The following is a 26224-nucleotide window of genomic DNA, read 5'->3' on the forward strand; positions in this document are numbered from 1 at the left end:
GATGCTACCTAGTATGGCTGTACTTGGTACTGGTACTAGGTAGTTTATGCAAGGGTTCCTTAAAACCGACATACAAACAAATACCTCAATACTCCTGGGTAGGTAAGTATTACCTAACTAGTAGTAGTAGCGTAGTAATCACATATGCCGCGGGATCCAAGATTCATATGAAAAAGCAACCCTCGAAATCGTGTATAGTACTAGTAGTGCTACTAGGGGTAACACCATGGATATCATGCGCACAGCCACAAGCGCTGCGAGTGAGGGCTTAAGCTCTCCAACCAGAGCATTTCAAGAATATTACGAGGTCTTACTATCTAGGCATCTACTCCGTAGGTATCCATGATGTAGTATTGCACTATATCACATCATACCTACCAGGTAGGTAGGGATCATATCATATGCAGAAGACAGATATCCATTCATCATTCGTATTACTCAATAGGATGCACGATAACCATGCATGTTGCTGCAGTAGTTTGCTGCAATCTCCATGCCATGGTTGAGTTTAGGTTTGCCGGTCAAGTTGGCGGACTGGTACGGAGTACCAGAGTAGATACCAGTAACCAACCCATCACAGCACAAAAACCATAAATGAACTGAGGGGTATTACTGCGAGGTACTTGGGTATATTCTTACTCTTCATCATCATTACTATGATTATTTGAATGGTGAAGTAAAAACTAAGAGGAATTCCGCAAGACGTTTTGATTCAAATCACAGCGCTGTCATTATTCTAGCGCGGATATTTTCGTTTCTCGTATGCATAAAGGGAGGTTACGAACGCCTTGACTCCATGCTATTATGTATATAGGGATTGCACCACCCAACCCCCCCCCCCCCCCCCAAAAAAAAAGAACCCACAAGAAAGAATTAGCAAGGTTACTCGGTGAAATTCCTCAGCTTGGTGAGCTCATCCAAGAGTTCCTGCAAATCCCCATCAGAAATTTTGGTCTGCAGACTGGGAATGAGCGATTTAGCCTCCTCGGCATTATCGCAGCACAGACTCCCTGCTAAAGGTTAGTCTGGGATTCTTTCCAACCAATATGGAACTGCAGTTACAAAAGAACAGAGACACCTGAGAGAGAGAGAAGGCAACCCCCCAAAAAAAACCGCGCTAAAAAGTGATAATAATGGGGAAAAAAAAAAGAAAAAAAAAATATGACAGGACATACCTAACTGGGACCGCTCAAACATCTCCAACTCAGTATGCGAGTTCAACAGCCGTTCGACGGCCTTGATGTTCTCCTCGTCCTTGAACCGAGCAAAAACCTCCAGATAATCTAGCGTCTTGGTGAGGTTCCTACCACAAAAGAAAGTATCATCGTGTAAGCCCTGCGCAATCTTCACCGAGCCCACTTCTGCAGCGGCAACTCACTCTGGCTCCTCGTATTTCTTGCCCCCTCGACGCTTATTCTCCAGCACCTTGTTGATGACCAGCCGGGCTTCCGATAGGGAGAGCGTATGGGTATTCTGGTCCGCTCCAAGTCTGAGAGTCGAGGCGGCTTCGAGCTCGCCTTGGGGGAGGGCGCGCTGGCGGTGCGTGGCGGGGGGTAATTGGACGCTCATTGTGATACCGGAGTGAACCGTAGCGTTTTCAAACGGGTGTTTCTGGTGCGGTCTTGATCAATGGGTTCAACTGACTTGCGGGGGGTTCCTCTGTCGTTTTGAGTATTGCAGTCCGCTATTTGATACACCGCTGGAGGGTGGTTGGATTTCATGCGGGGACCCAGAAAACTCTCATACCTAACTCTGGCGCGACCTTTGAGTGGGCAATTGAAGGCGGTCGTGATCTCACCGCTTCCGTATTTGGATTTAAGTAAACAGATCTACGACGCAGACCTTTTAGTACGGTCATGGGGCATCATGTGAAATTCGTGGCAAGATCTGCGTTTAAAGAAACCAAGGGATGCATAGGATAAAAATATAAGGAATTCAAAGGCTACGAGAAGTCAATATAAGGGTATCAATTGTTAAGTGGACTTTTTCTATTCTAATCCAAAGTGCTACCCCCAACGCCATCCGATGCAAGAATCTCTACTTCGTGGGATATCCTTCAACTCTTCCGAAATGCCACCTCATTCGGCAGACGGAAGCTGGCACAGAACATCTGCTTATTTGGACTCACTAGTCTCACGTTGTGAATGGCGAGTTCCAACTCCGTCTTTCCACTCCCCCCCACACGGTCCTCGGGAGTAATAGTATAGCCGAGTCGTTCAGACATGCGTTTGCAGATATCGATATGATCATCCAGCTCGTTCTCCGAATGGCCCGAGAAGCAGTACACGTGGACCATAGGGAGAGCCTTGGAAGTATACGGAGCAAACAAGTTCTCGTGACCGGCATAAACGCCAGAGAAGGCGTCTAAAAACTCAACGGCAGTTCCAGGCAGGTTCATCACATAATGATCGAAAATTGTCGGACGGTGGAATACCTCTGGAGGCGGCGGTGGCGCTTGCTCCTGGTCATTTGCTGTTCTGCGCGATCGTCGTACTTTGGGATGAATAGTCACGGTTACGGGGTCAGCTTCGAGGAGTGCCTTCGCAGACCATGGGATGAATTTCCTTCCGTCCTGATTAAACGGGGTAACAAAGTCCTGCACTCTGTTTCTTGGCACAGCATCCTGCATTACTTCGAAACCATGCGGGTTGAGGTCATTGGCCCAGACAAAAATCCTCTTTTTCCCCGCGGGAACGGCGAAGGGACCTACGCCAGCCATGACATCGCAAACCATCTCGCCTGGTCGAAACTTATCCACGAGTCTTCGGTGTTCGGTCTCTAAGCGGCTGTTCCAGTACACGCGCGAGAAGTCAAAGTGAAACTCGCAATCCTGCTCGTGCTGAACCACATTCATATCATCATCACCGGCTAACAGCTCAAAAGGGAATGTACGGAACTCGCTGCGCGAGCCCACATCTTCCGTCTTTCTAATTACCGTGCGGATTGTCGGGTTCTTGTCTTTCAGGATCTCCGCAATAAGAAATCGATAGGGTAAGTACTGGTCGCGGAGGTTCAAGTGAGCTATTCAACCAACAATATTAGCACCATAAGTCGAATGTAGAGAGAGAGAGAGAGAGAGAGAGAAACAAGTAAATAGAGAGACCTTACAAATATGGCCGACCTGAGTAAAACCCTGTGGGATCTCATCGAGTAAATCCTCCGGTAGGATGGCAGCAATAATATCGGCTGATGACATTAGTCCACCTCCGCAGGGCAAAGAAACAAGGAAGCAAGAGCACTCGCTCGCTCACCATAGTTCCAATAATCATACTCCAGCGTCAAATCATAAGGCCGAACGCCCACAACACCCGTATTCACCAGCTCACTGATCTTCGGCGACCACGTCGCAGCATCTGCACATACACAAACCATTAGCATAATCTGACCTTGGTCAAACCCACCTCCCATTCTCTATGGACAACCCCTCCCCCTCCCCCTAACAAGCCTAAAAGGGGAAAAAAACAAAAACACATACATACCATCATGCTTTATTCCCTCCCTCAAAAGCAAGCACTTTCTAACTACATCATCCTGCTTTACTTCCCGAATCGCGCTCAGTCGCGGCAACGACAGTAGATCCCGGCTCTTTAGCAGCTCCTTCCGCACATTCGAGATATCAGAGGCCTTGAACACCGTCGCCGCCGAGAGCGGGATGGTTTTCTTGAAGAATGACCGGTCCAAGACCCGCATCGCGCGGTTCACGGGGGGTCGAAACATGGCGGGGAGGTCGCTGCTGAGCGGACTGCTAGTGTCGCGGTCGGCGGTGGCGTCCATGGACATAAATATAGAAGAAAATTTGAACCGAGATTTTATATGAGGGCGAAACTCTCGTGTCTATTTCATTTGCTCGGGTTTGGGGAGTATTTTGCCCTGGATAATTGCTGTCTTGCGTTGTTTCTTGCGTTCAATCTTGTTTTTTTTTTTTTTTTTTTTTTTTAATTTTAACACGTGATGCAGTTGGCTATCCTTGAAGATTAGGCCCAAGTCTCCACACCCAATTATTCAGGTATTGCCTGCTTGGCTATCCCACACGAATCCAAGACTAGACAATAATCAGAAGCCATTCACTTGCAAGTTACAGATTAGGATGTAAATGCGCTCACTGACCATGGCGATTTCAGTAAATCAGGGAGTACTGACCCTGGACCCCGGACAGGCACAGGGATGGGCTGAAAAGGCCACGGGTTTTGAGCCAAAGGCCATGCAGAACTGTGGTCATTCCGCCATTACTGACTACTACTCCATAGTGAGGGGTATAATTAAGCATTTTGGGTGATAATGATGGAGGTTGTAGGTAGGCAGTATAAATGTATATGTTAGAAGTGCGTGGATTTCAACACAGTCTCATATCTCCTCCCTACTGTACTTGGCTATATTACAGCTATAACAAAGCAAGGACATAAAACCTCGCAATAGAACAAATAAGGAAAAAAAAAAAAAAAAAAAAAAAAAAAAAAGCAAATGCTTACCTGGGTATCATACTATTATGTCATGTCATATCAATCAATCATAGCCCAAATCACTTCCCCTTGTACGAACCCCCCATGACACTTCGATTCAACTCCCTCTGCGACTCCAGACTCGCGATCCTTTCATTCAACCTCGCGATCTGCTCATCCCTCTTCCTTAGCGAGACCCGCGATACATCCCGTCCCCGCATAATTCCATGAACCTTCATCCCATGCTGATGAAACAAACCGCGCAGCTCATCCTGCGCCTTCTGCGGCACAACCACAGAATGCTTCTCCAGAATCTGCGAAACCTGCACCGCCAATTCCGATGACGACGCTAGCGGCGATTCCGGAACCTGCTGCGGCACCATATTCTTATAACGACCCGGCGTGGGCGTCAGGAATGGCCCACCCCCAGTAGGATGAGGTGGAGCAAATGACCCCGGCGTAGCAGTCCCACTCGCGTTGTCGTCTCCTTCTCCCTCCTCTGCGTCCAGCCCTCGCCTCCTCTTCCGCGGCGGCGGGATATTCTCCGTCCGTGCCGGGTTTTTTGGCGGACGCCCAAAGTCAGGCTGTCGTAGCGGTCGACTGGGGTCTAGTAGCTTTCCCATCTCCGTTTCGACGGTATCGTCCCATTCAAACTCATCTGCATCTTCAGACATCATGCGTGCTTTTGCGCTTGGAGGTGGGGGAAGAGGACCTGTCTGTGATGTTGCGCGGGGGTTGGTGTCGGGTTTAATAGATCTGTCGTGGCTACTGCGTGCTTCTTTATCTCTTTGGCCGGTTTGAGGTGTTAGGAGGCCGCCTGGGCCTGTCGTCGAGCCCCTGAGTGTCCGCTTCGAGGGTGTTCGCGGCGTAGAGGAAGACTCTGAGTGAGAGTTTGCGAGAACAGTTAGTTTCTCACGGGCTTCAGCGTCGCTCGCCCAGAGAAAGAAGTTACAGCGCCGCGAATAGTCCTGTTGGCAGGTGTAGACTGGAGATTGTGATTAGCGCATTTTCATATCCAGTCCAGTCCATTTCAGTAAGGAAGTTTCCATCTCCTTCAAATATACAAGTGAAATAAATACAGAAAGGGGGAAATTAATACACCATCTTCCATGGTTCACGCCATGGTTCTTGGTCTGTAGCTTGAGCGCTGGTGGTCGCCCAGGGCAGTTACAACGCCAGACGCCATCGAGGAAGAGACCACGCAGCGGTGCAGCAGTGCGAGGGGACCCCATCCCTGCGACTTGGTTTTTATGCTGGGGATATTGTGGCAGTGATGGGTTTGCAGCGATATCTTAATCGCGATCCTGGGACAGGAAAAGCAGAAGATCGAGAAAGTTGGTGGTCGTGATGGAGAGGAACTTACGAGCAATGACCTACCTAGGGAAAGCTGGTCGCTATGGATACCAGCGCCACTGTAGGATGCCCAAAAACTGGGTCGTCCCGCCGGCTCCGGGGCAAGTGTCGTAGTTTAATGTAGTTGAGTGGGTGCTTGAGGTTTGTTGAAGAGAAGATAGTTATTAATACATACTGCCTAAGGTGTATGTTACCGGTGACCTGGAAGCTTCTAGGTATGGGTTACTACTACTACTGCTAGAGTATAAGCACGGAATTTTCTAAAATATATACTGGGATAGGCAAGACAAAGTAGAGTAATTGAAGAGCAGAAAAGGAACGAAAAGCCTGAATTGATCTTTTCTATAGAAATACAACACCGTGCGACCATAGAATAATTAATATGCCCCTCTACTCTAGCTATGCAATGCAATATCTCCAAAACCAGCCATGAAGAAACCAGCAGCAATTAATTATCCCATACCACTTAAAAAAAAAAGTATAGATAGACGTATTGGGTATCATAAGAATATGAATCTCATTCTGCAAGAACCTGGCGCAGCAAAACACCAAAGGACTCGGAAAGTTTAAGAATCTCCGTAACGTCGGGTTTAACAGGTTCGCCAGCTGTCCTCCGCAGCTGGTCTTGTTTCTTGACCCGGCGTCGTCTTTCAGCACCGATCGGATCGAGATCCTCGGCCTCATCCTCGGCCTCAAGATCATCGGAGGGATCGGAGTCCGCGTCGGAAATGGCAAGGTGTTCAAGATCAGCCTACTGATGGTTAGTCTCTTTTAGTCCTAAAACAGTAACCCGTTAGGAATAACAACAATAACAACATACCTCATCCAGACCAAAATCACTTCCCTTGAATGTGGCATTAAAAGGAGAAGAGACAGTTCCCTCGGCTGCCATCTTTTGTCGGGTCTTATTGAGGTGCCACTCCTTGCGGTCCTCGTGCCACTTGATGAGCTTGTTTATCTCTTCAAGAGCTAGGTCTTTGTCGATCTGGCCAACATCCTTGGCTCCATGGAGCAAGGCATTCATATCAAGCTTACCTCCACGGGGACCCTTGCGGAGGAACTCGAGGATATTTTCAATCCATGCCATGAGAGATCCAAACAAACCATTGTCGTGAAGATGCACCTCGTGGATGAACTTGTAAAAGCTTCCTTGATGGCGTTCGCAGAGATCGATAAACGCCTGGACGGTCTGGTTTGGATCAGCGGAGATGTCCTGTCTTTGGCATTTTTCGATCACGGCGATCGCGTCATCAGCAAACTTGGCGAAATCGGTGATGCTGTTGTAGACGTTTGCCGACTTGTAGACGCGCACCAAAGGCTCATAGAAGATGGTGAACAGGTCACGGAATAGTTGTAGAGTGACAGGTTCTTCAATGATACTGAGCATCATGGCCTTGTCTCTTTGCCGTGTGTACAATTTAAGCAGTTGCTTCACATTGGCAAACCAGCGCGCACCCTCTCTCATTTCCTCGTCCACGTGCTCAACAGCGTAGTTCCAGGCGACATAGGCATTGAACACTTTGCCTACTTGCTCTGTGTTCAGCTCGAAAGGCAGATATTCTGAGCGAAGAATGGCGACGACGATGTCTACATCCTCCATGCTCGCCTCTAAGCGTACCTCGTTCTTGACGGCCTCATCTGCATCAGTAAAGGCCTTTAGCTTTTGACAAACAACGGTATCATTAATCTTAGCAGCCATGGCATCGATTGACTTTTGGAAGCCCTTGATACCATCGTGCAGAGTCATGGAAAATATCCGTTGGAGCAGGGAGCGAGATCCAAAAGGTTGTGCAAGGAAGAGGTCCAGGACCCCGGTCATGACAGCGGCGGGGTTGGCGATACGAATCACATTCTTCAACAAGGTATAGGGCACTAGAGAATGAATTCGCTTGGCCTGTGCGAAAAGTTCCGCCGAATTGTCTTCAGCTAAGAAGAGATGGTATAAGGTAGCCGCAACCCTACCAAGAGTTAGCACGGGCCAAAGTCGGTAAAATTATCACGGTGATAGAGATCAACAAAGGACTGATCAACCACATACTCAATACGTAGCCACTCAGCAAACTTCTGATACTGTGGACTCAAATCCTCAATGGTAGCTTTCTCTCGGATCTCGGCAAATAACTTCGTCAAGCCGTCTGATAAACTGGGTTAGCATAAATTTACCCTAAGTGTTGGGGCCTGAACAACTTACTGCTCTCTACAATATCCCGACGGAACTTTTCCATGTAGACGTCCAGCTCTGCTGCACGCTGCCTGGCAATTTCATAAAAGCGCTTCTGCTCTTCTATTCTGATAGAATCGACCTCTTTGCGCCTTTCCATATCTGAATATTCCTCTTCGTTCGGAAGGAGAGGATCAGCAGTCAAGAACTCCTCTAAAGCTCTTGACTCTGCTGCCCTTTTATGTTGCAAGAGGGTGCGGAGGAATGCACGAAGTGAAATGCGCTGCTCCTCCCGGTAAAGTACTGTCTCGCGCAAATTCTCGACGGACACTCTAGGAGATTTGGATTTTCTTCGCATAGAACCGCGGGACTTAGATCGATGGATTTGCGTGTGGTTTCCCGGAGCAAGGTTACGAGATGAGCGTGTCTCATCTACAGCAGGTGCATCTTGGGTAGACACCGATGAAATCGAAGATCCGTCATCATCAACGGACCCGAAGATTGTCGAGGTTGAAGATGACTTGTTTTTCCGTGGAAGAGGTGGTAAGGTCTTGCCTGGGAGTTCAGTCCGCAGTCTCTTCTGAAGCTTCACAAAGTCCCCGAACCGTCGAGCAACAAAGGAGTCTGCCCGTCCTTCCCGTCGCACGCGAATAATGAACTCCTGCCATAATCGTTAGCGGGGTTTCATCGAAGAAAGCATTTTAGGGACATACTGCATGTTGATGGTATCGTACTGTGCGCTTAACTGATGTGACCCGCACAGCAGCAACGTTTACATCCCAGCCATGAATTGCATTCCCCTCGGGCATATTAACAAGTAGTCCTTTGTCATTAGCGCCGCGGTCGACCACCTCCATCTCCGAAAATTGGATCCGCTCTTCATAGCCGGATGCCGTGGGAATGCCCGAGACCATCATGAGTTCGATGAGCTTTTCACATTTCCGAGCCAACTTCCTGCGCTTCGTTTCCTCCAGGCGGTCTTCGGAAGATGACACATTCTTATTCGCAAATGATTCGAGGAACTAGATCTCGAGGTGTCAGTTCTTCGCTTTACCCCTCCCCACGCCAAGTGTCGGATCAACGGGGGGCAACGCACCACCTGCAACTTGTCCTGCCAAAACTCCTTTTCGCGGGCTTGGTCGAGGAAAGGAAAGTTGCGCACATGATGCACGAAGATATACCGAAGGATTGGAAGCTCTGAGTCGATTGGGGCAACTTCGCCGTATTCCGATTTGAAGGGGGCTCCGAACCGATGGAGGGCGGTTGGGGAGTTCAATTCGGCAATTTCGGATTTAACCTGGCGGGCAATGAGCTCGCGCTTGAGGTCTGTGACAAGTCAGGTATTGGAACTGCGAAATCCAGAGCAATAGACAGGGACAGGAAACCAACAGTGCTCTTGCTTTCCCGTGAGGATGTGATTAGAATTCGGGATGGGGTCATCTTGGTGGGCGGCCGACCGGTCGACTCCATTGCTCGCGTGCATGGTGGAGATTTGTTTGGGGAAGAGGAATATGTGTCCAGGAGAGATGGGATCTCCTGGACGGACAGAAGGTTGATCTAATAAAGTAAATTGACTGAAGAAGCAGTCTAGAGAGTCAACTGGTATTATTAGTTCATAACGCAGCCAAGCCGTGCGAGTGAGTGCGGGTCATGGGCCTTTGGATCCGCCCGCAGGATGGGAATCCGTCTGCCTAGCAGGTGGATAGTTCTGGGCACAGCAATGACGTCTCTTTGGGCCAATCCGGGTCCTCCAAGCCCCTGGTATTGTATATATTTTCTTGGAGATTAAAGGGTTCCCTGTTCTGTTGTTCGAATAGGGCTGAGATAAGAATTGGAAAAGAAAGGGATGAAAAGGGATGAGATGGAAGAGAAGAAGGAAAAGGAAAAGAAGGAAATGATGGGTTGACGACGAAGAACTGGGGGGGTTGGCGTCACCTGCGTGGCTACTTGGGATGACACAAGCAAGCAGAGCATGGGTTGACAGCCATCATTCAATCAATCTTCATTATTCCCCCCCCCCCCCAATAATTAAGAGATGATTCTATTATTATTCTGGTCCTTTTTAGACCTCCCTTTTACTCCCTCATCCGAACTGACGCGTTCTGCTGGGCCCTGCAACCCCGCGCTAGACTGGGCAGAAAGAACAAACACCATATGGATCTCCACCACTATCACCACCACCCACGGCTCACACCATGAAGCTATGAACTAACTATTACGATGATAGCTAGCTTTAGTCTAATAATCGTCCTTGGCTACTGGGATTGCGCAGAATTGGCTCCCAGCTGGAAGATAAGTCAAGTGTCCCTCTTACTGCGAGATAAATAAGTGGCTTAACTCTGATTCCCTATTTTAGGAAGGATTGCGCTATCAACATTTCGAGATGAACTCCTTGTTCGACTGCCTTTGTGTTGCTGCAAGCTGCAGGACCTTCCTTTTTTCTTGCTTAGGAATGTAATCATTCTCCCAAAAACATGACGCGATAGTTCCCCTTTGTCTTGACAAGTTTGTCAGGATGACTTGTCTCTCCGTACAATCACGAATCAGTCTCTGAGACACCTTCATGGGTCAGATTTTAGGAAGATGCACCGCCACTCATGGACCAAGACTTTGGTCTGGACTTTATACAACTTTACGGAGTCTGAGGCTCTGCTCCGGGGGTAATTAATTGCGTTCTGAAATCGAGTCTTATAAGATGGCGCTCCAGGATAGGGATCAAAATACATACAGTACAGTATTCTTCTCCCACAGGACAATTCCTTACTCGCTGGGATCAGGCCTAGAAAAATGTTATAAAGAAAGAAAAAAGACAAGGGGAATGAACAAAGATTTACCATAACCAACTGCAGTTCACTAGTCCTAGAATAGGCCTTAATAAGTTTGTCCATTGTGGCTGAGATGCTCTAATAATAAATAGTGGTCGCTCTTTCATCTCCGCCTCCGCCTCCGCCTCCGTATCCTCTTCTCGTTTCAATTTCATCACTCAATCTTATTGTTAGCCAGAATCAGATTGAGTACTGGCGTTTGCAGAGACTATTCGATATGGAGGGATTTTGAACTTGGATGTGCCGTTTATTTCATAGTTGATCGATAGAGGCATACATTCGCCATCATTTCCCCCTGCTGACCGACGACTACACCTGGAGTTCCGCTCCTCACCCAAGGACTGTTGACCTCCAATTAGCCTCCCAAATCCCCTAGATAATAAAGAGCGAGGATGAAAGAATTCGAAGACCGCGAGGACTCGGAGTTCCTTCCAATGGCCCGCCCACGCTCCTCATCAGCCGCCTCCCAGACCTCCGACGACTCCGGATTATCTATTGACTCCGGCCTCTCACAAGAAACAAAGTATAACCTCGGATCGCCGAATACATTTGGGGACCGCGAAGGACCAAGGTATCGCGATGAAGAGGATGGGGAATTAGGCGATAACGAGTCGTTACTACCTTCATCTAAGACTTCCTCCAGTGGTCGCGTGCGTCGGATACTCTGGTTGTTGGCGCTACTTTGCTTGGGCGGTTGGGTGCTGGCGTTCATATTGTTCTTAACAAAGGGGCGCTCGAATCCCCAAACGGCTTCAGATGCGCTGCAGTTGAATGAACCTAGTTCCCACTCGTTGAGCACTAGCTCGGGGAAACCAATTACACTGGAACAGGTGCTCACTGGTCAATGGGCCGCAAGATCGCACGCGATTTCTTGGATTGCTGGTCCTGACGGTGAGGATGGCCTGCTGGTGGAGAGAGGAGAAGATGGAGGGGAAGGTTACCTGCGAGTCAACGACGTCGGTGGCCTGGAAGATGATACGCGGGCTCGAACTCAAACTAGCAGGGTGTTGATGGAAAAGCCCGAGGTAAAGGTCGATGGAAGGATCGTTTGGCCTACCACCACACATCCTAGCCCAGATTTGAAGAAGGTGTTGCTTATGTCGGAGGAGGAAAAGAATTGGAGACATTCCTACACAGGCAAGTATTGGATCTTCGATGTCGAGACCCAGACAGCCCAACCTCTGGACCCCGAGGCTCCTGATGGGCGGGTGCAGCTTGCGATCTGGTCACCAAAGTCCGATGCCATCGTTTTTGTAAGAAACAATAACATGTACCTTCGAAAGCTGTCCTCTAAGAGCGTCATACCGATCACCAAAGATGGTGGTGAGCAGCTTTTTTACGGCGTCCCAGACTGGGTTTACGAAGAGGAAGTCTTCTCAGGAAATAGCGTGACTTGGTGGTCCGGAGATGGGTCAAAGATTGCATTCATGCGCACGAACGAGTCTGCTGTTCCTGAGTTCCCTGTCCAATATTTCTTGTCTAGGCCCTCCGGGAAGACCCCCCCTCCTGGGCTTGAAAATTATCCCGAAGTGAGGGAGATCAAGTATCCCAAAGCCGGTGCGCCGAACCCCACGGTGAATCTTCAATTCTATGACGTTGAGCGGGATGAGGTTTTCTCCGTCCATGTCCCTGACGGCTTTCCGGATGATGACCGCCTTATCATGGAAGTTTTATGGGCAAATGGAGGCAATGTCCTCGTCCGGACGACTAATCGAGAAAGTGATATTGTCAAGATATTTTTGATTGACACTGACGCTAGGGAGAGCAAGCTCGTCAGAGTCGAAGATGTCTCTGAACTTGATGGTGGATGGGTGGAAGCAACTCAGTCTACGAGATTTATTCCTGCTGATCCCGGCAAGGGCCGACCCTACGATGGATATTTGGACACAGTGATCTGTGATGGATACGATCACCTGGCCTTTTTTACTCCCCTTGATAATCCGGAGCCGATTATGCTCACTTCCGGCCAGTGGGAGGTTGTAGACGCCCCTACTGCTGTTGATCTGAACCGTGGCCTAGTATATTTTATTGCGACCAAGGAATCGCCAACACAGCGCCATCTCTACAGGGTCCAACTGGATGGCTCAAATATGCAGCCCTTGACCGACACCTCGAAACCAGGATACTACGAGGTCTCCTTCTCACACGGAACCGGGTATGGTTTGCTCAGCTACCGAGGCCCTTCGATCCCATGGCAAGCGATTATCAGGACTGAAGGTGATAAAATGGTGATGTTGAAGACTGTTGAAGATAATGCTGGTTTGTCCCGTATGGCGGAAGAATACGCTCTTCCAACCGAAATTTACCAGGACGTGACTATTGATGGCTTTACCCTTCAAGTTGTTGAACGGCGCCCACCCCACTTTAACCCAGCTAAAAAGTATCCCGTTCTTTTCTTTCTCTATGGTGGACCTGGGTCGCAGACCGTGAATCGCATATTCACAGTTGATTTTCAATCATACGTTGCGTCAAACCTGGGCTACATAGTCGTGACCGTCGATGCAAGAGGCACAGGCTTTATCGGACGAAAAGCACGCTGCATTGTTCGGGGCGACCTGGGTTACTATGAATCCTATGATCAAATTGCTACTGCCAAAATTTGGGCCAAAAAAGTATACGTGGACGAGACTCGGATGGCTATTTGGGGTTGGAGCTATGGCGGATTTATGACTCTGAAGACCCTCGAACAAGATGCTGGAGAAACGTTTCAATATGGAATGGCCGTAGCTCCCGTCACTGACTGGAGGTTCTACGGTAAGTGCCACTCGATGTAAACTTGGAGCTTACAAAACCCTAACCATGTTATGTTTCTCACAGACTCGGTCTACACGGAGCGTTATATGCACACTCCAGAACACAACCCAAGCGGCTATCACAATTCCTCCATTAACGACATGGCCGCATTGCAACAGAACGTCCGATTCCTGGTGATGCACGGTACCTCCGACGACAATGTACACATCCAAAACACCCTGACCTTGATCGATAAACTGGACCTTGCTGGCGTCCAGAATTATGATCTTCATTTCTACCCCGACTCTGACCACAGTATTTTTTTCCACAACGCCCATGCCATGGTTTACGAACGTATGCTTCTCCCACCTTATTTATCTTATTCCATTCCCCAAACACACAAACACACACACAGAGAGAGAGAGAGAGAGAGAGAGAGAGAGAGAATTGTATACTAATCTATTTGGGAATCAAACAGGCCTTTCGAGCTGGCTCATCAATGCGTTTAACGGCGAATGGCACCGAATCGCCAACCCGATCCCAGATGAATCGATGTGGAACCGCCTAGCGAAACGATTTCTCCCCCGTTCTGGCCCATTGATCTGGGCATAGACCACTTTGGCCTCCTTCTATATATCTCTACTGAGGATAATAGATGTGCAGAGCACATGTATCTCCTTGAAGCAGAACCTCGTGAAGCGTTTTAGGGTTTATTTTATCTATCTTTGATTGTTCAGCCTAGCCTATCCTATTCTATTGATTCGTATTTATTAACGTATTCATTCCACCAGCACCAAAACACGTGTAATTTCACTAAATCTAATTATTTCGACGTGTAGGACATCTAGTTCCAGTATGCCCTGAATATTATAATTAGAGTATGTTGGTAGAGCGCATTTTGACCCTCATTATGTTACCTATTTCTTGATAAACTTCGATCCCTTGCTTCCTGTATTGAAATGCCTTCATTAGGGGGGGGGGGGGGGGGGGGGCTATCTAGTATTTAGATCTAGTTAGACAAGATGGGATGGATCTTCAAGGCATATTATTATTATATTACATTCACCTAGGTCACAACTACTCTTGTAGTCACTATCAGATCTATAACTAACTAGCTAGTAAAGCCAGTCTCTTCATCGGCAATGCCATGAGTGCAACTAGGTAGGCAGCTTGCAGTTGGCTAAACTATTAGTGTAATACTTTTAGATCCTGATATTTATTATTTAGTCCGTTTACAGTTATATTTCCTTGCAAATCAACTTTTGATTGAATCATGGCGGGTAAGAAATTTAATACCTAATTCTTTCCAGTTGGCGGTTAGGTAGATGAAAGATACAGTATAGGTATAGCCCATTTCTACCACATGTATTGGCTAGGAGCAACTCCATTCTTAATCCATTCCAATAGAGTCTCTTCCTGAATACTTGGAATTTCGCGCTTTTTGAAGGCATGGTTAGTTAAACGCGTGAAAATTTGGGGGGTGTCTAGCATTGGTGAGTATGTACGTTATCATACATATATATAATCGTATATGAATCGTTAATATACTTCTGCTTCCACTTCCACATTGGTTCTGGATTTTGTGTCATTTAATCTAATTGGCATTATAGTTTCTGAAAAAAAAAAAAAAAAGAAATAATACGTGCTTATGTGCCATGGAAAAAGAAAATGGATTTTTGACCTGTTCATAGAAGGACCACCCAATAACTAAAAGTTAAAAGACAAGTAGTATAGCACTTTTATATTATTCAGTACATACCCAAAGCTGTCACATGCAAGAAGAAACCCTATCAAAAACAGTAGATAAGACAGTGGGTATATATATGTATGACACAAGGAAAAATCGCTCTGAAGAAATAAAAAAAAGTAAGAAATGACAGACACGAGAGAATTAATTAAATGACCCCAAACACACTTTTATTAAGTATTTCGTTGATGGAAAAAAAAAAAAAGGAAAAAAAAAAAAAAAAAAGAAAAAGACAGGAGTTAGTTTGAGAATCAAAGTGAATGTAGAAAAGGACAACAAGGTTAGGAAGACATAAAAACCTCGAACATCAAGTAGCATGGCTGCCTTCATTCCCACGGAAGATACTCGACTGAAGGAATTCGTCTCTCATGATGGTACTAACGTCGGAATTGCGATACTGCCGAAGGTCCTCACGTTGCAGACCGCGTACCTGGTCTCTGCCCCCGGTCGAAAGCGAAGTAGAGCGAGAACGTCGGCCGGGGCGACTGAGTCTGGGGGATATCCGGCCTGTTGGGGGACGGCTCCCGGAGGTGCCAGGGAAGGGGAGTGTTTGGCGTGGGGCAAATACAGGAAGAGTGGAGCTGGGGAGGGGGAGAAAGGAGCTTGCGTCGGTAGAGGCATTGCTGAAGCTGGAATGGATGGAAAATGGGCGTTGGTTGTTGACGTTTATCATGGGGACGTTGGAGACGGAGCTGAAGAGGGTCGACATACCAGAAGCAGCGGAGGAACGCCACGAGTTGACGGCACTTTGGGGAATAGTAATGACGTCTTCCTCAATGGGGATTGTTTGTTGAATTGCTGTTGCGATATCGGTCGGCTCGTCGAGGGCACCAGGAACACGACTCCCTATTAGTTTTGCAGATTTGCCTATCCAGAGCATTTGCTCGTGTTCACGGAGATAACGATCGCCACTGAAGGACTTTTGCACAATCTTGCGTGTCATCATACCGAGTTTGCGACGGTATTCGCTTTTTTCGTACATGCGTTGGGTGATTTTGGCGACTTCTTCTGGTGTTGGTCTCGAGGTGAGCACGGGTGGCTCCTCTGTATCGTCTGCATATTGACTCCATTCACCAAGAAGAGCTAACATGGAAATCTGAGCTCTTGCAAGTGCCTGGGCATCATTGGGTGCTACAACGGCACTGAAGCGAGAGAAGTCGTCTGGATCGCTGAGTACTCGCAGAGAAGCACCAACGTCAGTGCAGACCACTGGGGCACCAGTTAAAGCGGCTTCTCCGAGAGCGAGTGGTAGACCTTCGGAGAGGGAGGAGTTTAAGAAGAGCCAGGTGTTTTCCAACACTTTCATGGGATCAGCCGAGCCGCGTAGAGTTACCTTGCCTCTTAGACCTTTTGAGGCAATAATCTCCTGACACTCCACGGAGTAGGTTGGAGCTTTGTCAATTGCTCCGTAAATATCTAGGTGATAATCCTCAAACTTCCATTGGTTGATGATGATATCCGCGGCAAGGAGGGCTGTCTTAATGTCCTTGGCATACCAGACATGTGACAACATAGTTACTGTAGGGCGCGGAGACTTGATCTCTTTCACTGGTGAGAACTTTTGCATATCTGTAATGCCGTTGACAACAGGGTCAACTTTACGGCGGAAGATGTTGCGGTGCTCAATTGCTCCTTGACAGGTTCCGATCTCCACTTCCCAACCAGGATTGAAGAAGTCGGCACATGGCAGGATGATATCTGCGTGATAGAGAGTTAGTGCAGATGTGACTCGCATTAAACCAAGTAGTGTATTTCGAACGAACGGAGAAAGCTTGCAAAGCGCAGAAGAGAGACAGAGATTCGTCTCACGCCAACTGATTGCATGATCCCAGATCTGCAAAGTGCAGTTTTTCTTCATTTTGCAAACAACACCGTAGGATGCGCTGACACTGTGGTGTGACGCTTGGAATACACTTGGGATTTTTTCGGGTATCGGAATGGAGAAGATGAAAAGGTAGCGATACCAGAGTTCTAGGGCAACGTCAAGAGTTCCTAAAGTGGGCAATTCAGTATGGAGCCACTCCGAGGAAGGCATAGTATTCGGCATCTCTTGAGTGAGCCAAAGATCTCTCCAGCTTTCCTTGACAACGTCGCTATTCCACACCTGGGTCCAATGACGCGAATCCTGGAAGAATGTATTCAGGTTCACTAAAGCCCTAGTTGCCTGGCGGATTTCAGCCCTAGAAAGGTGAACGCTGCGAGCTCCTTTGACCAGAGCCGTCAAAATTGGGATGAAATTCATCTTGATATCCACATCATTGGCAGATGTAGCGCTTTCAACCTCTGAATCAAGTTTATTCCTGAAGAGTCCATGTGTAGGAGTGAGGAAATCGAGACCCCAGAGAGGAATCACCTTCAAGGAGAGAATGTTTTGCTCAGTTTGATGTTTGGGCACACCAAAGTCATTGGCTGATTCGCATATCATATGCCATTTGATTGACCGAAGGGAATTAATCATATCGCGTCTGCAGGCGGAGACACCGCCACCTTCATTTGGCCAGGTTCCTGTATCTGCAGCCATCACATGGAGAGACTTTTCGGTATCAGAGCCAAAGTCTTTAGACCTAGTGTTGACCACAGCATCACCACCGGGGCCAAAGTTGAACAGATCGCTGACTTTGACTGCCAACGGGGTCCAACTGGAGATATTGTCATCAAGATCTGCACTCGCAGTGATAGTATCGGCACGGAGCTCCAAGTATTTCTTTGCTGCGGCAAGATCACCCCAATCGCGATTGCGCCAATACGGTGCAAGGGTTTTGTCTCGTCGCAACAGCCGATCATCCATCCAACGAACAATGATTCCATCAAAGTCAACTCGCTCCTTCCAAGCTTTCCATATTAAGGAACGTGCCCGAGATGTGGAAACAGGAAAGCGCATTCTTGTCAGGCCGAAAAATCGGGTCAGAATGTTTGAGCTGAGACTATCGCAATAAAATAAAGGGTTGTCATGTACAAAGCTGGTAAACTTGGGCTTTGCGAGCACTGCCAGGTAGTCGTGTTCAATCATCGGAGGTGTGTGTACCTTCTGCCCGTTCAAGGTTGTGAAGATAGTTGGATGGAATTTATGATCATACAACCATCGCGCCTCATAAACATCGGGACCTTGGACAAAAGTGGCTTCTGTAACTTTGGCATGCGGAATCCACCGTTCAATTTTTTCAGGATGCCGCAGAGGAGGAGCGCACCAAGACACAGTGCAGGTAATATGCGAAAGGGCAAATTCTGCGCGAAGCAATTCGTCTCCAAACCGAGGGTTTTTGCGGTAATGATACTTGAAGCGAATGAGATTGCCATCTTTCATGTAAGATCCCGCTTCAACAAGTCCCTTACGGTTGTACTGAACGCTCTGAAGCTGATTCTCCCCACGCACACACCGACGGCCCATTGGAATCTTCGACTCGGCGGGTTTCAACGTGGCTTTCTTCTTTGTTGGAGTACGATAGTCATAATGATATTCGTTCAACACTTCGCCGCCTTTATACTCTTGCCGGATGAGGAGGAGGAGATCTTTAGAGTAGGTGCTGATCCATTTAAGATGCTTTGTTCCTTCCGGCTCGACCTTGGGTTCACCGGCGTAGTAGAGGACTTGAAAACCTCCATCTGGCTGATTATGTCGGAAAGCTGTGAAAGTCCCATCTAGGCTTTGGACTATATACCTGCTTTTCTTGATGTTGATGGTCATTCCCTTTGTTTCATCCCAGAGCTGCTTGACATTGTCTCTACCGTGGAATAAGAAGAACGACAACCCCAGATTTTGCATAATTTTGGCATAGGACCAGACCATACTCAACACGAGCGTAGCTGGTACACGAACGACCGCAGGGTAGCTGCTCATGACGTGATTGTACTCTCGCTGAAATTCGGGATCTGCGACCAAGGCGACGACGACAAATTTGATAGTGGAGCCGATTCCATAATACGCAGAGACCAGAGGTTTTAAAATAAAGTACAAAGCCATATGAATCTGCTTTGGCATGTACGGGATATATGCGGCAGTTTCCGAGTCCTTGAGGGTAGCAGCCTCACCAGTGCCATAGTTGGCGTAATCAAGGATGCTGACCGCAGCGGCGGCTCCTAGATTACTTCGAGCTACGTGAGCTGCTAGATCTTTGGTGTCAAATTGACAGAGACTCCCCTCCAGCCAGTTGTAGTTTTTATCAGAAAGTTGGCAAGGCTGGCCAAGGCAACGATCAAGCAATGCCTTTCTGATACCCTTTGACAGCTTTTCCCAGTGAAAATCGCATTCGAACCCGAGGCATAGTTGACGAAGGAGCTCCTTTTTAGCCCAACGTACGACAAGAGGCGTATCTGGCTCTTCTCGAAGCTGTCGTGCAGTGGTTTCGGTCACTCCTGCGGCGACTAGGGACTCAGCAAGCACTGCATACTCGTGAGGCATCTGCATCATTGATTCCGCAACAGCATGGAGAAGAGTCTCAGCAATAACTTGACAGTTGGCGCTGACATCAATTCGCTGGGTTATTCCTCTCCCCACAGCCAAAGCAATCCTCAATTGACTTGTGGTACTGCAACTAAGAGCTTGGATGCTTGGCCCAAGCGTGCCGGGGGGCACCAATTCGAGAAGCACCTTCCCTTGTTCCCAGGACTTTAGGGCAAGGTCCACAAGTTCCTGTGATCTCGGGAACGCCTCTTCGATTCTAGGTTCTTTCCTCCGTGAAAGAAGGACTTGTTTGACTTCAACTCCAGGATGGGAACCCGGATAAAGTGTTAGGCGAGCCTCGGACGGGATCAAGGTCAGATTCTCGAAGAACGTCTGCAGCTCTTGTTGGCTCCACTCTGGATCTCCCCATGGCGCGGTGTATGCGTGGAATGTCTTTCCAAGTTCCACTGGGGAGTCCACTTCCTTTGGCATTCCCATCTTAGCTGAAAAAAGGGAGAGAAATGCAACTGTCCATGTGGCCACTCCCAAGCTTATGACCTGTGAGTATTCGAAACGTGGTAGGTAAACTTTGAGTGCAATACCAATAGGTAAACCCACAATGGTCCCGATTAAAAGTGGCTTCAGCGCGTGTGGTCCAGTGAAAATCTTGGTGTACTGGTACCAAAGCAAGCCAGTATAGGCTAGAACATAGGAGAAATACATGATCATAGCCTCAACATGCGACTGGAAGGTCCACACCAGTGCTGTAGAGAAGGCAAGGCTCCATACATGCCACATGAGGAATTTGAAAAATGTTCTCCAGTACACCTTCCTTTTAAACTTTGCGTCTCGCTTTTGTGCTTCTCTTATGTCTTTAGCTGTCTTCAAAGCCACCGGTCCATGGCCTCCAACCAGGCCGTGAAGCTCTTGGGCTTTGGTATCGATCAGCACGGCGCCAATGAGGTAGTAAGCGAGCGCGAACCCGACGGCCATGCGGTAAGAAGTTGTTAGGGAGGAGGAAAGGCCAATCAGGTGGTTGCCGCTCAATAGGTCTACCCACTTATCTAGGAGAGCCACGATGAAGTAAATAACACCGCAACCAATCTCTCTGCTTGACTGCCGCCAGTGGATAAAGGCACTGTGTAGCCTTAACCCTTTTTGAGCGCTTCGAAGGGACTCAAGGGCAACCTTTGTTTGGATATTCCAAGAGGAGCTGAAAGGAATTGGCCTGGGTACGTCGGCGTATCTGCAATACCAATCGAAAAGAAAATTGGTCGCATCCCAATCGCGCGCAAGTTCAAGAACAAGAAGACTACTAGTAGTCGGCTTAGAGAAGAACCACCGGTTGTTCTCGTTTAGTATATCCCTAAGTAGTGCCTCTCTTGAAAGCTTCAAGACAGCCGGGTCACTCAGGTTTCCGAAGACCTTTTCATCCCCATCACCGTAGGCCTCTATATACCATTTTCGAATTTCTGCGTCATCTGTTCTCCTCAGATTCTGATACCAAGTGACCCACTTCGATGCAACATCTCGGAGGCCGAAAAGTAGAGACCCGATAAAGACATAGATGACTGAAATATAGATTGCTGAGTCGTGGCCTGTGAATGTAGTCACTATTGGCGAAACGAATAAAATCGGAATGCATGCGAATATCACTTTCCGGCCGGACAGAAAAGAGGACCCAGGGTAACTGAAACTAGCAAGGCAGGCAAAGCCAGAGAAATATGTCGTCAAAGCGACCAGATAGAGGTAGAAGACGATTCCAGCACGTGGACCATCCACTCCAGAGACAACAATAAACCCGATCAGACCGCCGATAATGGTAAATGCGATCCCAGCAATGAGTCTGATGAGTACGAACATGTTCGCTGCCGCAAAAGCCATCGAGATGAGATAGTAGGGCCCGCCACAAGCAATCCACGTACCTATTCCACCAGACAATAACAAAGATATCATTAGAGCGGTGGTAGCACTGTTCTGCTCCTCGTACGTCATAAACGCAGAGAGATAAAGACCACGGCCAATGATTGTGAGGAGGATAATATCAATCAAAGCGGGGACCGCGAATACGCTGAGGAATGTGAACCGTTGATATCCACGCATTGGTTTAGTTTTATTATCCGGGTCAACGTCGATCTGGGCCCCAGCATACGCTGTAGCGAGCTCAGGGGCACCATTGATCCAGTCAGGAAGTGATTCATCATTGTATGTTTTGCGGAAACGATCGGATAGTAATTTCCCAAAAGCACTCGGTGAGATATCAAAATAGGCCTCGCATCGTGATCCCAGAGCGAACGATTCGGCAAAAGCGGCAGCTTGGTCAGGTTGAGCATTAAACAACGGATTTCTGTCGGTCACTTCCTCATAGATCTCGTCGAGGGCGGCCTTTCTCGCAGCACAGAATATTGAAAGTAACAAAACATCGATATAAGCGTCGAGGCGCCCATTTTGAGCTAGCAGGCAAAGAGACCGCGAAATACGCTTCAGGTCTCCTTCACGACGATCCCTTAAGATTTCAGTAAATGCCAATTCTGTTTCATGAAAAAGAGCTAAACAAGGCGAAGGTGATGGATGTCTGGAGCCCTGTTCTCGATACCAGCTGATGCGAGTATTGATGACATCCTCGGGGGAGACGGATCCTTCAAGGTAGGATATTGTACTGATTTGTTTAAGTTGTGCTAAAGAAGGCTCGTCGATTAGCTGCCTCCGGATATAAACGCAGATGGTTTCGGACACATCGCTTTTCACGTCAGTGAGTGACAGGTGCTGCAATAGAAGGAGTCGTTCCTCTGGGCTCAAAGCGTCAACATCCCGCACAAGCCGGCGGGGCAACTCGATATCATCTGCAGTATCTTTCGACCACTTGGCCAAACTAACCTCTGCCTCGAAGCAAACATCCCGTGGACAACCCTTGGCAGATAAAAACGTATGTAGCACGGTTCCTGCCAACCCCTCTGCGTTCCTGGATACAAAAATATCGAATCCTTCAGAATCCATCTGATACACAGCCCAAAATCGTGCATCCATGCTCTTTCGAAACCCCGAGTCTAATCCAAGATGTATGTGGAGAAGGTCGTTGCATGCTAGATTCGACAGTTCCTTGATCAGGACGGCAAGTTGATCTGAGGAATCAGAAAGCACAAGATTGTCGTGGAACTGCCGGAACAGGAGACCCAGATTTTGCACTTTTGGCAGCGGGACAGGATGAAGTAGGCCTAGGGACCGAAGTCGCTGCTGGGACTGGAGAATTTCAGCAAATGAAATCGCTGTAGCCTCAGCACCTAAAGGGAAACAACCAAAGGCATTGTATTCTATTCCGGCCGCCGATATGGAGAGCGGGTTACCCTGCGATCTGGTTTGAGCAACCCACTCCGGGGGGTCGCGAATGGTGTTTGTTAGTTTTTCGGGGGCCTCTTTGGGGCATTCTGACGATGATAGAACATTCTGCAAGGTTGGCAGAAGGGCTGTGAGAGTATCCCATGCGTCCTGACAGGCGAGGTCATTTGCTGGACCACCTTCAACTTGTGAGTTGGACCGCCAGTGATCATGAGCCTTCATAATCTCGGCTTCCTTCAGCCAGCTAAAGGAGGAAAGCGGCTCGGATATCTGTCTATTGAGACTTGCATTCTTTAGTGCCGCTTGGTGGCCGATCCAAGGAATTGCACTGTAGAAATTACACCATTGTAGGGATCTTTGCACAACTGCGTTTGACAAGGAGACACCATCATCGATTGTTTCCCAGGCCACGACAACAAAGTCCCTTGTACAGGCCTCTGAGACGAAGGCTTTGATTGTGGTTTTCATGTTCTTCATCTGGAAGTAGTCTCGCTTCTGACCGGTGGGTATGATACAAGCATTTCTTATAACAAGACCGGAAATTGCATCACTCTGCAGCGCCCTGTGACTGTCGAGAAAGTCTGGAGGCGATGTTTCAAGATAAATGGACAAACCCAAGCCATGAAGGGCTTCAAGAAGTCTACCCCAACATTCAGGAGAGAATTTGCCCTCCCAGTTGGCGAACAGAATGCCCGTATAACCGGAGCCATCGAAGACTTGGCTCAAGACGCTGTCTAGATTGTCTATCGCTGCTATGGTAGAGCTCTGTTGAGGATATATGGTTGTGAGGTCAAGTCTGCCTAGAACCTGTTTTCTCTCGATGGTTGAGACGGCGTCGTTCGTCCCACCTTGAAACGGATCAACTATCAAGAGATCTGACTGGCTCAGAAAGCGTTGCTGATCGTCGCTTAAGGGTGCATCGAAGTGCCCTAAATATACTCCAACGGACGAAGGCTTTTGCTCTGTTAACTGGGCATTTGCTAAGGTGAATTGCCGGCTCGTCAACAATGCAAGCCGATTGAAGACCTTGGCCGGAACCTTGTCCGAGTGTTTTCTTGACTATATGTCGAGCGGAAATTAGTTTAAGACTCAAAGAAAGGCACATGAGAGATTTTCGAAAAAGGAATCAGTGTACCTTATAGTGTTCCAGGCATCTCAGAATCACAACATACGCGAGGTATACAGATCCAATAGAGACACTGCCTATCAAGATCCCGATTAAAACCTAGAAGCTGTGAGTAAAGTCTTGCCTGAGATACAATATAAGCGCAAGCAACGACCACCTAGGCTACTTACAAACTGCCACCAGTGGTCTTTCATCTGATCCCACCCAACGGGCGAGACAGGTAGGATTTTCGTCATCCTGATTAGAAACGAAATCAAAAGACGGCCGTAAGGATCGTAGTAACGAATGACATGTGCGATAAGTATAATCTAGATTAATATAGATGGGCTAAAGAGCGTAAACCCGCGATCAAGAAATAACGAATGCTGCTAGGATATCATTGTGGTTCTGCGGTCAAGATATTAAGAGGGAAGCAAAGGAAGTATACGCACTCAGAGTATATAAAAAGAGGGAGGATGAAGCCAAGCAAACGCCGCGCAAAAATAGATGGTGAGATAAAATAAGGCCAGAGAGAAAAAAAACTGATGATCCAGAGATGTTTTAGGATTTGATCAACCCAAAACGTGAAGCGATCTACTAGGCTTGGGTTGAGAAACAGCACTATAGTATAAGACACTTTAGAGGCCCCTCAGAACCCTTCTTACCCCTTCATAACGAATTGTTGCCTGTGGAAGTCTTTTCTTCCTTTTTTTTTTTTTTTTTTTTCCCTTTCTTTCTGGAAACGCTAGCTGGTGCGTTGAAGGGCGGAAAGTGGCGCCTCCCACAACCCGAACCTGGAGAATAGGGACAAAAATAGAGCGCAGCGTTTTTTGGCCTCGGCTAACACTAAAGTGATTGGGTCTCAGGGTTGTTGAGAGCGTTTCCCTCCAGTAAGCGTTCACCGTAATGGCAGGTAGCGTGGCAGCCATCCCGAATGTCTTGGGCTTTCCATGATCAACTTCCCAAGAAAGTCACAAGCATATTATGAGAGACTCTCATTTGCCATCAATGCCAGGTTACCATAAACTAGGATTATGGCAATGTTGTGGTATCTGCATGGCCGAGTGCATCTTCCCACAAGACCCAGTTGATGAGGGTACGGCCGTCGTTGGCTAGAAATGTCGTGGGTCCCATGGTGTAGAATTCCTATTGGTTTTGGATGTGATTATCCGCTGTATCTTAGTACGACAAGGTACTCTCTTTCTCCTTTTTTTTTTTTTTACCCTTGTCTTTCACCAAGTGGAGGATGAGGGTGGGTGCGAGGGGAAAGAAGAATGGAACCGAACAGAGAAAGAGGTTGATGTGGAGCAGAAACCTCCTAACCCTAACAGGGAAGGTATTGTAATATTGCGTAGTCGACGATGTTGAGAATTACTAGGCAAAGTGACACGACCTCGTATTCTCGAACGGCAGTATGTTACATTACATACAAACAAACAAACGTACCCGGTACTACTTGATGGGATACATTATTGTACCCCCTTCTTAATATTGGATTTGGTTTCCATCTCACAATATCAAACCCTATATCGGCCCTTGGATGGATCGAAAATCTCTCAAAGATCGGTTTGGGAATCCATGAGAGGCAATCTCCTGGCGATCCATCGCTTGGCTTGTTGATTTGGTACCTGAAGCTCTATGGGTCTCAAGGAGATATACTATCATACATACACCCTTTAGTTGCCCTAACAGAGGCCAGACAATAGTAGATATCGCCGTAGCTTTGACCCTTTTCATTTATTCCTGCCCGGGAGTCAATCGGTACCTGGACGCCACTTCTTCACTAGTGTAGAAAACCAGAGAGGATCGAGCCATTGCACCCTAAGTCCGTCCACAATCATCTTCAGCTACGGATCTAGATTTCCCCATTTGAATCAAATCAAACCAAAATCTGTCACGAGGAATGAAGGATATACGAGCTGAGGTAGCCACAGATGTGCAAATTTCCGATCCTTCAGGGAGACCGAATGCCTCCTGGTTCCGTATAAATAGAGGTACATGGGAATCGGATTATTGGCATATCCAACTCATCATTGTTGATCATCATTGATCATCACTGGCTGCCCCTTGTCTTTCCTTTTTTTTTCCCCCTCATTCGTTTCGTTTTTTAGTCCTTCGTTTGTACCTGTCCAGTTCAGACCACA

General features: G+C 47.8%; 3 protein-coding genes across 3 annotated transcripts; 1 reads left to right on the forward strand and 2 right to left on the reverse strand.

Moving 5' to 3' along the window:
- Window positions 1–882: 882 nt before the first annotated feature.
- On the reverse strand, window positions 883–9436 carry P175DRAFT_0512299 (uncharacterized protein; the record flags this gene model as incomplete). The annotated part of the gene is made up of 19 exons (XM_040898657.1): window positions 883–1010; window positions 1176–1303; window positions 1379–1564; window positions 1588–1639; window positions 2062–3021; window positions 3109–3186; window positions 3252–3353; window positions 3480–3827; window positions 4552–5424; window positions 5558–5586; window positions 5611–5673; window positions 5994–6052; window positions 6325–6543; window positions 6613–7750; window positions 7831–7927; window positions 7984–8614; window positions 8667–8975; window positions 9050–9279; window positions 9343–9436. 19 exons carry the CDS (start codon window positions 9434–9436, stop codon window positions 883–885), a joined length of 5724 nt encoding a protein of 1907 aa, XP_040748977.1.
- A 1475-nt stretch (window positions 9437–10911) lies between these two features.
- dapB (dipeptidyl aminopeptidase dapB) lies at window positions 10912–14359 on the forward strand. The gene is made up of 3 exons (XM_040897971.1): window positions 10912–13532; window positions 13596–13865; window positions 13990–14359. Exons 1-3 carry the CDS (start codon window positions 11171–11173, stop codon window positions 14121–14123), a joined length of 2766 nt encoding a protein of 921 aa, XP_040748978.1. The 5' UTR covers window positions 10912–11170; the 3' UTR covers window positions 14124–14359.
- Window positions 14360–15565: 1206 nt separating this feature from the next.
- gtb3 (glycosyltransferase family 4 protein) lies at window positions 15566–24337 on the reverse strand (the record flags this gene model as incomplete). Its single annotated transcript, XM_040894322.1, has 3 exons — window positions 15566–24034; window positions 24111–24200; window positions 24272–24337. 3 exons carry the CDS (start codon window positions 24335–24337, stop codon window positions 15566–15568), a joined length of 8625 nt encoding a protein of 2874 aa, XP_040748979.1.
- Window positions 24338–26224: the final 1887 nt, after the last annotated feature.

Source organism: Aspergillus ochraceoroseus (assembly GCF_002846915.1).
Source record: "Aspergillus ochraceoroseus IBT 24754 chromosome Unknown P175scaffold_10, whole genome shotgun sequence".
Classification (NCBI taxonomy): domain Eukaryota; kingdom Fungi; phylum Ascomycota; class Eurotiomycetes; order Eurotiales; family Aspergillaceae; genus Aspergillus; species Aspergillus ochraceoroseus.

Excerpts from the sequence above, each read along its gene's own strand:
- dapB (XM_040897971.1), top strand. The coding sequence starts at position 11,171 with ATGAAAGAATTCGAAGACCGCGAGGACTCGGAGTTCCTTCCAATGGCC. Across the intron at positions 13,533-13,595 it reads CACTGACTGGAGGTTCTACG|ACTCGGTCTACACGGAGCGT; the intron begins GTAAGTGCCACT and ends TGTTTCTCACAG. Across the intron at positions 13,866-13,989 it reads CCATGCCATGGTTTACGAAC|GCCTTTCGAGCTGGCTCATC; the intron begins GTATGCTTCTCC and ends GGAATCAAACAG.